Below are 13,004 nucleotides of genomic sequence, written 5' to 3'. Positions count from 1 at the left end.
AATAGAAAAATAGACGGAACATCTGAGGTAATATTGAGAGAATCAAGAAAGCAAGAAGAGAGAGCAGGATTATGATGAAATTTGCTTGAAGTTCCGTCCTTGAGGAAAAAAAGTTGTCGAACAATTCACCTTATTCGTACAACTTGTTGGCTTGGGCTGCAATAATGCAAATGTATTAATGATTACTTTTAGGTTTGGGAAATGGGAGAGAAGAAAATTTAAACTTTTGAGTGTTCCTTGACATCAAACATCCCCTCCGATTCCTTTTAAGTTATAAATATTATATTGTTAAGACTAACCTCCTCCGGATCCATCGACGAGGGAAAATTGCCTTTTGTTCATGTTAAACAAATAGTATCGAGTCATGTCGTTAACTTGTTTTTTGTCCCCGTTCGAAAGGGACCGAATTTCCTCAATCAGATCGTCGATTGAAAACTTTCCCACGGGAAGTTTTTGAGCGGTGGCTGCGATGTTAGTCTTCAGGACTTCTCTGGCATCACCAAAAACAACTCGAGAAGCAGGGAGTTGTCTCTTCGATGCGCTGTAAAATTTCAGCTCCACAAATCTCGAAAATCTAAGTAAAAACTCACGAAGGCTGGTTTCCATCAAATCTTGAAGAAATTACTATGCTAGCAAATCTCTCCAACACTTCGGGTGGTACAGTAACACTGGAGGTCGAGGAAAAAGAATCTTCGCGTCCCCGTTCTTGATTCCCATTGCTTGGAAGGCCGAGAGCAGCGTTTCGGTCATATCGAGAGGTCCATTTGGGTTCAGTGTGTAAAGCCCAGCCCCGTTCTCCAGGAATCAATTCACGGTCTTCTTCATTCCAGTTGGGGGAATGATTGTGATGAAAATCGACGATTGACATTGGCAGTGAATTTTGAGCAGGAACATACATCTTGTGTCGATTTTCTTCATCGAGTGGGCGCCCGAACTTGTCATTGCATCGGTGAATCTTCCATTCTTCGTTGTCCTTGTAGAAATACGCAGAATGGGTGAGAATCTCCGCCAAACTACACCCGAACTTCTGGAGAATTTTGTTGGTCAGTCCAGGGGAAGTACTTTTTCTGAAAAGTCAAACGTTTTAGAAGTTGCTCTAAACAAAAATTAAGTTTAAACAACTCACTCATAAATTCTGATGACTTCACTTTCAGAGTAAGTTTCTTCTCCTTCACTTTCCCTAAAGAGAACTGACCACAAGCTTTTTGCAAAATCAGCGGTGGTATGGAACATCTGTGAATATGTCAGAACAATGTTTGTGTAAAGTTATATAAGAGTAAAATGGCGAGATATATATCCGTCAGAGTGACCTTCTTCACTATCGACATGAACACAAGGACAAAAAAGAACAAAAGCGCAAGAGGACGTAGCTATTGCATCGCGTTGTGTTCCATGAAATATGGGAACGGGGTGTTATACTAAACGGAAAAACTTTAGAGTCTTCAAACGATAGAGTACCGGTTAAAAGGTTGTAAACTTCATCCGTTTTCAGTAGAAATTGGGCAACTTTGAGAGTCTGTCATGGTGATGGCAACTTTTTTGTACGACCGCTCTTTAGCAAGTTATTTTTCGAAAAAGTAATTTCTCCCTCAAATCGACTAATTTCATTGAAAAATAGTTCGATTTTTGAGCTGTTGTCTTAAAATAACCATAACTCTCTAGGGAGTGCTCGTACAAAAAAGTTGTCCACTACAAAAGCCAAGCTCTGCTTTTGATCTGTATAATTCAGTAAAAATCTACTTAATGGGACTATCAGTATTACCATGACACACTCTCAAAGTTGCCCAATCTCGATTGAAAATGGCCGGTATTGTAAATCACAGTTCCCATAAGGACCGAAAATTTGAAAAAAATAAAAACCAAAAAACGGTTTTCACAACATCACTAAAACAATCGATCGAAATCAGATAGCGCGTAAACAAAAAAAAGAAAGGAAAGGGCAGCGACGAAGAAAGAGGGAGAATGGGAAAGGGACAGAGAATAACAAGGAGCAAACAGATAGGCGAAGAAGGTGGCCATTCTTCAATGTCATCCCTTCGCTTCTTTTACGAGCCATCTATATTGACTGCTCGGAAAAGTTATATTACAACTCTAATTGCTTTTGAAATATGAGAAGCTACGTTGGAGACAAAACCACATCTGGCACAATGATCCAACATTAACAGGCACAACACATTTTTCTGTTAATACCATTACAAAACTCTCATCTTGTTCTTAAATTCTTGTCTTTCTCTTTCATAATTCACTGCTCCTTCACGACTTCCTCGGATACTGAAACGCAGGGTTGTCCTTTGGGGTGCTCGCTGGGATCGAAAAAACTGAGATCCTCAAGACCAAGGCGAGCCTGGGGTGCACTAGTGGTAATTACCGGCTTAGGCCGGGCCACCAGTTGCTGGGGAGCTTATTTTGTGAGGGGCCATTAAAGTGTTCGCTCTGAGAGCAAGCAGTACATCTTCGAGTCCAGTCCACCTCAAATTTGGGTAATTAAACCTTTATTAAAAGATAAAAGATAAACTCTCGCCTCTTTTTTTATACTGGGCAGAGGCGGAGCCAGACAGAAAATGTGTGGGTGAAAGAATTCAATTAAAACAGATAGATAGAATGATTCAAGACTAAAAGCCTATGAATCATATTGGATGGGAGCGGGAAGAAGAAAGTGGGAGCTGTACAAAGTACATCGAGTTCAGATACCACCTCAGTCATGGACTCCTTGTCATGGACTCCTTGATCTCTCACCCTCTTACCTTAACTTTCTTCAGTCCTTAACTTCTTGTCACTTCCTTCTCCATTTCTATGTTTTTTTCCAACTTTGGGGTTTATGTCTCCAACTATTTCACTTTAACCCCAACTCCCAGTTCTTTATCTCAAACACTTCCCTAGTCCCTTCAACTATTCCTTATTTTTTTGGTTGCTGTGGATCTTTTACTCAGTACCGTCACCTCACCGTGCAGGATTCCACGTCTACCCCTTCTCGAGTCCTAGACTCCTCATTCAAATAGCTGTTTATTTTAATATATTTAAAAATAGATAAATATTTATTGAAACGAATTAATTGCAAAAAACACAAAACATTTTGAATTTAGAGCTGCTTAAGCACAGCGTGGATGTGAATTACTTCAGTTTTCTTTTCCGGCGACAACTTCCATGAACAGCACTTCCACTAAATCTCTGGGTTCAATGTGAGCGAATTTTCTGCCGTCGGGACCTGGAATACAAACGTTCACAACTTTTAATTTTCTTGAGGAATTTTGAACAAATTTTAAAATATTTGAATACTCACCGTGTTTCTATGTTACAGCCGACATGAAGGACTTGGCATTCAGAATGCTTGAATTGCACGACGATGTTTCGAGTTCCAACATTCGCAGTCTCCAGAAACATTTTTTCTGGCAGAACTATTTGCGAATTGTAATGATGCGAAGGTTTTGTTTTTGAAAAAGTGATACTGCCTACGGGCCTTTTTTTCTCTGGGACTCCTCAAGTGTCGTGCTATTCTTCATTATCGCCGGAAAGCAAATATACATACAACATCGCCGTGAGGACATTTAGAAGATGGCCTAGGTTTTTCATAAAACTAGACCATTGCCGATTAACGGCGAATTAATTCATCATTACTTTAGCCTATTTTCTCAAGAGATGAAGAGAATTTGAGATGGCAATCGGAACTTTTTTAGTTCTGAAGCTGTTCTTGGAAGATGTGGCCAAATAATCTGAAAAATGTAATTGCTGAAAAGATATTAATAAAGAAAAGTAAACACTTTGGTATTGACCAAATAGTATTGAAAAAGAACAATGCAAGCTTTGAGACACCAATCTTTTATTACTTTTATTAATAATTACATTCAGAAGATGGTTTATCAAAAAACTTTGGCTCAATTGGCAAAGAATGGTCCCAACCGCAAAGAACGGTCCCAACCGCAAAGAACGGTCCCAACCGCAAAGAATGTTCGGCTCTATTGGCAAAGAATGGTCCCAACCGCAAAGAACGGTCCCAACCGCAAAGAATGGTCCCAACCGCAAAGAATGGTGCCAAAATTTTGGGTGACCCAAATTTCCGAATTACATGGTCCCAACCGCAAAGAATGGTCCCTCAAAATTGATACAAAAAAAGGGACGCTAAGTTAGTTTGGGGACACTCAAAAATTGTTTTTGGGGACTCTGAATCAGTGTGCTGAAAGATGAACAAAGTTTACAAAATCTGTGTGATTCTTGTGGGGACCACTTTTCACCATTCTCTTAGGCTTAGGTTTCTTAGAAATTCGGAAAAAAACTTGACAAAACAACAAAAATTGACAAATTAATAGTTTTTGTCCATTTTTTTTTCCGAATTTCTAAGAAACCTAAGCCTAAGAGAAAGGTTATGTAACAAAAAAGTGCCTCTCCCAGCCACACACCTTCAGCCAAAAAAATGCTTAAAATTTCGAAAATTTGAGTGACAGTGTGAATCATCAGGTAGCCCCGGCCCTTCCTAAGCCTGGGTAAAAGGAGCGTAAAAATTAGTTTTACTAAAAAATTTTAAAATTTTGAGTTGGGACCATTCTTTGCGGTTGGGACTATTCTTTGCGGTTGGGACCATTCAATTCGGAAACTTGTGTCACCCAAAATTTTGGGACCATTCTTTGCGGTTGGGACCATGTAATTCTTTGGGACCGTTCTTTTATTTTTTGGGACCGTTCTTTGCGGTTGGGACCATTCTTTGCCAATAGAGCCGAAACTTTCAACATTCAAAAACAGAACAGTTGTAGCTCTGATTATTATATGAAGACAATAGCAATCGTCTCATTTCAATTAAATGCATTAGCAAAAAAAAACAGAATAATCATTCAGTCAAACAAATAAAACAAAATTAGTGGTTAATCCACCCTTCTCCCAATTATTCGACCTTTCTTTGTCCACTGAGTCGTTGGAGACTTTCTATTTGACCACTTTCAGTCTCGATGAAAACTTCCACTCTGTAGCGTGGAATGATGTTCTGCAAATATTGGGTTGACTGCTTACCATTTGAAATCCTCTAACTTACATTTCTCATCTTTTTGTCTGAGAACTTCAAAAATACTTTTGACTGTCCCCATTTTTCGATTAGCTCCTTGCCGTCAATAAACTTTTCAGTATCACTCTCCATACTACAGCAGTTGGCTGCAAATGCAGCTATATTATTGAATTCTGGCAGCAACGGCCAGATATCGCTCAGCGGCACTTTTCTGAACACCGCGAGGTCCATTTTGTAGACCAAGAATTCCTGAAAATCATAAATAAAATAATTTTTGATAATTTTTTAATACTTGATCTGGTTTTCTCTCGACTACCATTCCGCGAGACCACCCGTTTTGTGAACAGCGTACAATGCAGCCGACTCCCGGCTGCCACAATTCACCTGAAATTTTTGGTGGGATGGCTTTTAGATACTCCATCGCTTCCCTGCAATGTACATAGATATTCGAGTATTTTGAATTGTAAAACGCTTACTGTATCCTTTCATTCATTTCATTGAATTCAGTGATGGTGTCGGTCGGAAAGGCCGCAAACCGTCCGGTTTTGCATCCAGTCACCGAAATCGTAACACTACACAATGAACTTGTGTGTTTTTCAAAAAACTCCGGTGCGACAGAACCTTTGAAAGTAACCACGAATGGGTGGCGACGACGATTTCCCTGGCTTTCAGCTTTTTCCAACGACAATCTTGAGAAGTCAGATTGGATCTTGGGGACTGGATTTCCACTGGAGTGGGTGTGGCGATCAACAATTCCGCTTGAAGTTCCTTGATCTTCATTGAATTGCAGAGCAGGTGGAGAGCGTGGTCGAAAACGTGGTGTTGGGAGTTGGGAATCGTTTTTCAGATGTTTGGCTCCATCTTTTTTCTCAATTGCGATGTGATGAGGATGACTATATCTTGTTGAGTCTTCACGGGAGAAGTTGGCGTGGCGAGTGATGTTTTCACTTGATGACGGCTGGTCCTCATTGAATTGTAGAGGAGGTGGAGAGCGTGCTCGGTAGCAAATTGCTTGGAGTTGGGCTTCGCTTTCCAAGTGATTGACTCCACCGTTTCGATTTCGTGGCTGAATTGAATTCCGGCGAGATGCATGATATTCATCTCGGACTGGTAGTTTCGATTCTGAAAGTAAATATTTGATAATGATAGCTAGTTTTTCCTCTCTAAGCAAGGTCTTTTCAGAAAAGATAATTGAATAACTCTTACCTTCCATTCGTGAAAACGCAACAATTGACATGTTGTTCTGGCGATCGAAGGTTCCGCTCGATGCTGGTGAATCCTCATCGAAGTCCAGAGGAAGTGGAGAACGTCGTCGGAAACGAGGCACTTGGAGTTGTGATTCGTACTCCAGATGGCTAACTCTATCTCTTGGATCTTTTGGAAAGTGATAAGAACGAGCATATCTTGTTGAATCTCCGGAGATGTTCCAGTCAGGGAACGATGATTTAACATTCAGTCTCTCCGATGATGACTCCACATCTTTGTCGAACAAGGTGCGAACACTTGTTGAGAGTGTCATTGGTGACTGAACTAGAGTCCGGGGAGAAAAGCGAACTGGTTGTGTGTTGGAATCTGAAAATAAATATATGTTTGATACTGATAGTTGTTACTCTCTAAGCAAATGGCTCACAATAAAGAAAATTTAAATAATTCTTACCTTCCAATCGGGAAACCGATTGGATTGGCAAAATGTGTGGCTGAGATGGGCGAGAAACATGACTCATTTCGTGGTTGAGACTACCAGTTGGCTCTCCTCGAACACGATACGGATACACAATCGGGTTGATTCCTTCAACAATGTCGTCATATTCATTGTCGTACAAGGGACTAGGTGGTGGAAGTGGGTTTCTGTGAAGAGGGCGGTTTTCATCTCGAATGACTGACCGATTTGCACCTGAAAATAAGAATAAACATTTTAAATCTGAGCTAGGGTGAGTGAAAATAGGAGTAGTACTGGTCATAACGATTATGGGTTATTGAAATGATGTCTGCAACCTATCTCAGTGCAAAATAGTTAAGAAAGTTCATAAAAAATTGTGAACAACAAAAATGAAGTCTCTACTAACATAATAAACGATTGGCATAATTGGAAGATCTGGGAAGCCGGGACTCGCGTTTAAAGTTAACCAATTACAAAGAATTCTTGAGGCTACCCGTATTTTTTATTTGCTTGATTACCCAGACGTTATTATCGTAAAATTTTAATACAGATGCACGGAGCGATGCTTGTTCGCAGCGGTATATCTTGATTCCCAAAGGAAATATCAAAAAGCTGCAAACTGACAAAATATAGCTTAATATTAATAGAATATTTTTTTAGTTGAGATTATTTTCATTTCTTTGAAGGCAGCCGAGATAGGATGCTCCAAACTTTTATTAGCGGGCGCCCATCTATAACAAATTTTACGGCACTCTTAAAAAGTCTGGAAATAAGAAATTCCATAAATGCAAGAGTATCCAGAAGTCACCCAACTCACCGTTCATCGGTTCTCTCCCATATCCATAATGATCTCTACCGTTTTCTGGATTTCCTTGACGAGGAGCTGAAAGTCGTTTAATGGCAGTAATCACAATGTTTATTGCAGTTTGAATCAAGTTTAGCGGACTAGTTTTGAGTTTTTAGGGGAATTCTCAAGGCACGTCAGTCTTCCAAACTATGATTCACAATTTGACCAATCAACTTGAAATGGTTCCCACCCTATCAGTCGTCATTTCTTATATTTATACGACCATTTATTATCCAACTCACCATTCACCTGTCCTCTACAGTTTCCGGGCCCATTCCTGTTCTCGTTTCCTTGGATTTCTCGATGCGGTGCTGAAAGTCATTTGTTTTGTCCAATTACTCATGTCGATTATAGTCGAAAAATCAACTTACTGTTTTTCTGATTTCTTCCGTTTTGTCCTTGGCCGTTTTGCTGTCCATTTGGTCGGTTGCCTTGATTTCGTCTGTTGTTGTTGGAACCGCGGCTATTTCCACCATTAAGATTTCTTGAAGCATTACCTTTTTTCACCATTCTGAAAACTCCATTTTTATATATTCATTTGAAACAAAGGAACAAGTTAGTGGCACGTCACATGAAGATAAAGTTAAATGAGATTTTTAATTTAGGCCAGGGGCACAGATGAGAATTGAAGGCAAGAAATTTAGAAGAAATATTTTATTTAAACACCGGGAAGAGATTTTAACGGGGAAAACATGAAGTTGATTCCATTGAAATGCTATACTGAAAAACTAAGAAAAATAGAGAAGAAGAAGAACATGCAAACAAAAAAGGGCGAAAGAAGTGGAGAAGCGCAAGAAAAACGACAGAAGGTGGAAGGAAAGTAAGAGAACAACGAGCGGAAAATGGAAAATTTTTTGGGAAGTGCAAGAGACGAAGATAAACTATAAAACTGCTTCGCTGACTTGAACTACAAAAATCGATAGTGAAATTGCAGTTCGGGTATTTTCGGGGTATGCGACAGATCTCCGATTCTCACGGTATAGTGTTTATTTATTAGTTTGCATGACTAATGTTATTGTGAAGGCGGTGATGAATGAATGGAGGGCCTTAAAAGTAAAAAAAAAGTAAACGAATTTGATCTCATCGGTGATCGGATCCTGAGCTTCGTTTGCAACGAATTTTCACTTTGTTCGATTAATAAAGAATGAAAAAAAAAACGAAGAAGGACAGCAGGGAGAGTATAACATCATATGTCACATTTCTTTTCTATCCCATCTGAATGTTCGAAAAAAGAAGAAGATAGATGTTGTACCTCCTGTTGAAACTGTGGGCGAGGGAGAATACCCTATTAGCATTCATCTCAAAGAGAGTAAAAGAGAGTGTCCGGAAAAAAAAGTCTGGCTGTTTGAAAAAAAGAAGATAGAGGTCGTCCTGCGCGTTGAAGCCGCGGGCTAGGGAGAATGCACTTTTAGCATTCATTTCTAATAATGTGAGGGAAAGTGACAGGGGAAGAGTTTCTGTTAGAAGAAAAACGAATTAAAACAAATTAAAACTGCAAAAAACACAAATCGTTCAAATTTAGCAGTCTGCCAGTTTCAAATTGCGAGGTGATTATTGAGCATTCATTTTTATGTATGAGTTATCAAAAAGCAGTTTTTTTCCAAAATTTAATGATCTCAAAGCTAAGTACACAAATTTGATCTGAGGATATTTTACTTTAAAATTCCCAGTTCTTGTAAGGAAACATAATTTTTGGTATCACAAAGGAGATGACAAGTTTATGGGCGCGAAAGCAATGTGAATCACATAGGAAATTGAGAAGAAGATAATGTCTACTAGACAAATGAAATCAGTAACAACTTGGTCCTTCAATCCACAAATATACAGAAATAATCTCCTCACTTCGTAGAAAACACGGTTTCACCTGTTTTGAGTGTTTTTTGGAAGAATTCTCACTTTTTTCTTCTATTTCTTATGAATGTTTGCAAAAAAGAAGATAGAGCTCGCGCCTCGAGTCAAATTCCAGCCGAGGGCGAATGACGTTTTAGCATTCATCTCTTAGAATGTAAGGGAGAGTGTCAGGGGAAGCGTTTTTGTTAAAAGAAATGGAGAAATGGAAAACAGATACTAAATTATGTGACTTTTAAATTGCAAGGTGTTCATTGAACAATTATTTTTACGTATAAGTTATCAAAAAGCAGTTTACTTTTGAAAATCTTAGAGCAAAATGCTCCAACTATCAATTTTTTGAAGTGCGGCAGGAGATTAGATTTTAATATATTTTTTTCATTTTATTGCGACCAAAATGACAACATAGAGATACAAAAAACTGGAAACGGCACCTCACGAGTCAGTTTCGAGTGAAAAGAAAAGACTAGGACCAGAAAATGTAGAAATCGAAGGAATGTGAAAACGATGAAACGGGTAGTGAAAACAGACATAATGACAAGGGGAAGAGAATACCGGGGTGGAGGAGTCAAGAATAGTTTCAAATTGGGATAGATTCTTTCCTCTGGGCGTTTATACCCAAGGCATAAAAGTGTTGTTTCTACTATTACAAATAATAAGTTAGAAGAAGATAGATGATGATTCAGCGAACCAACAAAGAGCGGGAAGATGAAAAGGGTCAAGACAAAGAAAATTTAACTATGCTCTTACATCAAAGAAAAAAGAAGAAATGCTGTGGGAATTCTACATATAGTTGACCAAAATTAAATGTGTTGTAAGTTCACGAGACCGAACCCTTCTCCCTTACTGGTCTTTCAAAATTCCCGCTTTTGCTTCACTTTTACTCGAATTCTCGGTCATGCACTCCCCCTCTCCCTAATGCTCGAAAAAAAAGATAGACGTCGTCCCTCAAATTGAAATGGCGGGCGAAGAAGTATTCCTTTTTCGCGAGAGAGAATACCCACCCAATGGATATAACTAGCTTATGCTCTGATACTAAGTCAGTGAAACGGGAGTCAGTGAAACGGGAAAGCAAAATAGATGACTTATAATAGGTGAAGAATAGAGAAGAGCGAAAAAATAGGAGAGGGGGGAGAGTGTATGACCGAGAATTTGAGTACGAGTAAAGCAAAAGAGAGGATTTGAAAAGGCCAAGAGGAAGGGGAGGGAGGGGGTAGGGTTTGGTCTCGTGAATTTACGACGAATTTGTTTTCTGGACAACTGCTTATCAAAATACGTGTCTATGTTATTCACTGAACACTCTATGAAACCACTTCATGGTGACTTAAGAGATTACTTAAAAAATCCCCACTGATATCAAATTTATTTGTACAAAAAATACGTATAAAACCAGAATAGAGATGTAATTGAATGGAATACATACAAGTTGAGATATTAATTGGAGTCAGCATTAAAATAGAATGGGAATGCAGCTGTTGAGTTATTGAGAAAGTTTATCGAGAACTTTCTTCGCCTTGTTGAGAGTCTCTTCCTTCTTGAAAAAGCAGACTCGAATCATTTTGTCGTTCGCATTCTTGTCCTCATTAGTAGAGTAAAACGCAGTGAGTGGGATGACTGCAATCTTCTTTTCACGGCATAACCATCTTGCAAACATCAAGTCGGCTGGGTCTTCAACTTCTATTTGAGGTTCTGGTTCATCAGATTCTGCTTGAGACTCTTCTTGGACGGATTCCTTGAAGTTTGGGACTGAAAAAAAGTTGTATGCTATTGAAGTAACAAAAAAGCGGAATATCTCCATTCCAATTGATTACTCACCATTCTTGACATTCGAATAATCCGCGAGCATAAAGAATCCGGCGTCCGGCCAAATTGTAGTGAAATTAGCTTTTTTGAGCATCACACTCATTTTACGACACTTCTTGCAGATTTCCTTCGGCAACTTATAAGCCAAATATGACTTGAATGGTCTGAACAGATACTTCGGGAACTCATACTCCAGTGCTTCTGCAACTGCCAATTGGGTTGGTGTGGAGCAAGAGGAAGCACAGTTTTGATGATTAGCTTTGAGAGGAGCAAGAAGTTTTTTCGGGGCGATGGCCCATCCCAGCTTCCATCCAGTCACGGAGAAGATTTTTCCGGCACTTCCAATCGAGATGGTACGCTCGTACATACCCGGGAGGCTTGCTGAAAAAGTGTTTATCATTCTTATATATAAAACGCATGTGGGGTTTGCCCATCTGTCCCAATGTCCGCAAATTTTGAGATATGAGAAAGAAAGGCGGCCGGGCCCAAAATCGAACTTGCGCTCTTTGCGCAGAGACCGCCGCCTTGGACCACTCGGCCACGCGGACACATTTCTTGGAAGGTGAACAAGTAAATGAGGAGAGGCCAGCCGGATGAAGCGCCGAAGGCGCGGCAGCCAGGCTGGTTGCTAAATGTTACCGGTTACAGCCAAAAACCTTACCAAAACGGACCATCTCCATTTTCCAAACACCTTGTACGTTGAATGTATTCTCGACGTGGAACTCATAGACTTCATCAGCGACAACGATCAAGTTGTACTTCTTGGCCAGGTCGGCAGTGCGTTGAAGCTCAGAGTAGCTGAAAAGTTTTCCAGTTGGGTTGTGTGGGTTGTTGATCACAATCATCTTGGTATTTGTGTTGATTTTGGCTTCAAGCTCTACAAAATCGATTTTGAAGTCGCATGCCCGGTCAGCTCCTTCCGGAAGCTTCATCAGTACTGGGACTGGAACGCCTCCAGCGAACTTGATTTGAGGTCCGTAGCAATCAAATGCTGGCTCGATGACTGAAATTATCAAATATTTTCTCTTACTGGTGCTTGTGATAGTAACTTACTAATAACTTCATCTCCCTCATTGATCCACGCCAGGAAGGCGTAGTACAGAGCGTGATAAGCTCCGACAGTGATGAGAATGTCGTCCGATGCGTTGACAGCAACTTCATAGAGATACGAATACCATTTTGCAAGAGTCTCAACGAGCTTCGGATGACCGTAACCACGAGTGTACTGATGACCATCAACCATCTCCGGCTTCTCTGATATCTTCTTCAGAATATCAGTGACGAACTTCGGCGCAGAGCCATCTGGGAATCCTTGACCGAGATTGACAGCTTTATTCTCAACAGCGAGAGCAGCGAACTCAGTCCTGAAAAAATCACTATTGTAAAATTCAAATTTACGATTCACCTACCAAATTGAAGCAGATTGATCTCCAACTCTCTCGGCAGGCACAGGATTGAACGGCGTGGACATTATCACCGGAAATTTAAAAAACGTTGAAGTAAAAAGACAGTAAGCACTAAAAAATGAGAGAAAACTATATTCAGGATCGTGGAAAACGTACAGTGACTTGGACTAGGATTGGCGAACCCTTTTATAGAATTTCTGCTTGATGAACATATGTTAAACACATGTGCAATGTCTCGAAGACGTCAAGTGATGTCATCTTTGAATGCATCTGAATATATGTTGAACAGGTGGTCGGTTTTCGGAAGCTTTGTGCTCTACATGAATGTCTAGACTCGTTCAGACTACAGGCAGTCTTTTAAGTATTTCGACACTCATGCTGCACAGTTGGCAGTCTAGACAAATTAAATACATTTTTGTACTGTCAGAACCACAAAATGATGTCATCAAT

At 39.8% G+C, this 13,004-nt stretch overlaps 3 protein-coding genes across 3 annotated transcripts; all 3 read right to left on the bottom strand.

Moving 5' to 3' along the window:
• Positions 1–130: 130 nt before the first annotated feature.
• Positions 131–1,233, bottom strand: GCK72_025860 (uncharacterized protein; the record flags this gene model as incomplete). Its single annotated transcript, XM_003105517.2, has 4 exons — positions 131–156; positions 300–541; positions 591–1,067; positions 1,127–1,233. The coding sequence occupies 4 exons, from the start codon at positions 1,231–1,233 to the stop codon at positions 131–133; spliced, it is 852 nt and encodes a 283-aa protein (XP_003105565.2).
• A 3,640-nt stretch (positions 1,234–4,873) lies between these two features.
• On the bottom strand, positions 4,874–8,007 carry GCK72_025859 (uncharacterized protein; the record flags this gene model as incomplete). Its single annotated transcript, XM_053736520.1, has 9 exons — positions 4,874–4,972; positions 5,021–5,239; positions 5,283–5,418; positions 5,467–6,112; positions 6,197–6,562; positions 6,648–6,884; positions 7,468–7,533; positions 7,740–7,808; positions 7,869–8,007. 9 exons carry the CDS (start codon positions 8,005–8,007, stop codon positions 4,874–4,876), a joined length of 1,977 nt encoding a protein of 658 aa, XP_053580086.1.
• A 2,818-nt stretch (positions 8,008–10,825) lies between these two features.
• GCK72_025858 (uncharacterized protein) lies at positions 10,826–12,619 on the bottom strand (the record flags this gene model as incomplete). Its single annotated transcript, XM_003105430.2, has 5 exons — positions 10,826–11,091; positions 11,161–11,529; positions 11,810–12,151; positions 12,202–12,512; positions 12,558–12,619. The coding sequence occupies 5 exons, from the start codon at positions 12,617–12,619 to the stop codon at positions 10,826–10,828; spliced, it is 1,350 nt and encodes a 449-aa protein (XP_003105478.2).
• Between the last annotated feature and the right edge of the window lie 385 nt (positions 12,620–13,004).

Source organism: Caenorhabditis remanei, chromosome X (genome assembly GCF_010183535.1).
Source record: "Caenorhabditis remanei strain PX506 chromosome X, whole genome shotgun sequence".
In the NCBI taxonomy this organism is placed as follows: domain Eukaryota; kingdom Metazoa; phylum Nematoda; class Chromadorea; order Rhabditida; family Rhabditidae; genus Caenorhabditis; species Caenorhabditis remanei.
Note: the sequence above shows the minus strand (reverse complement) of the source record. Positions and strands in the feature narration are given on the sequence as shown.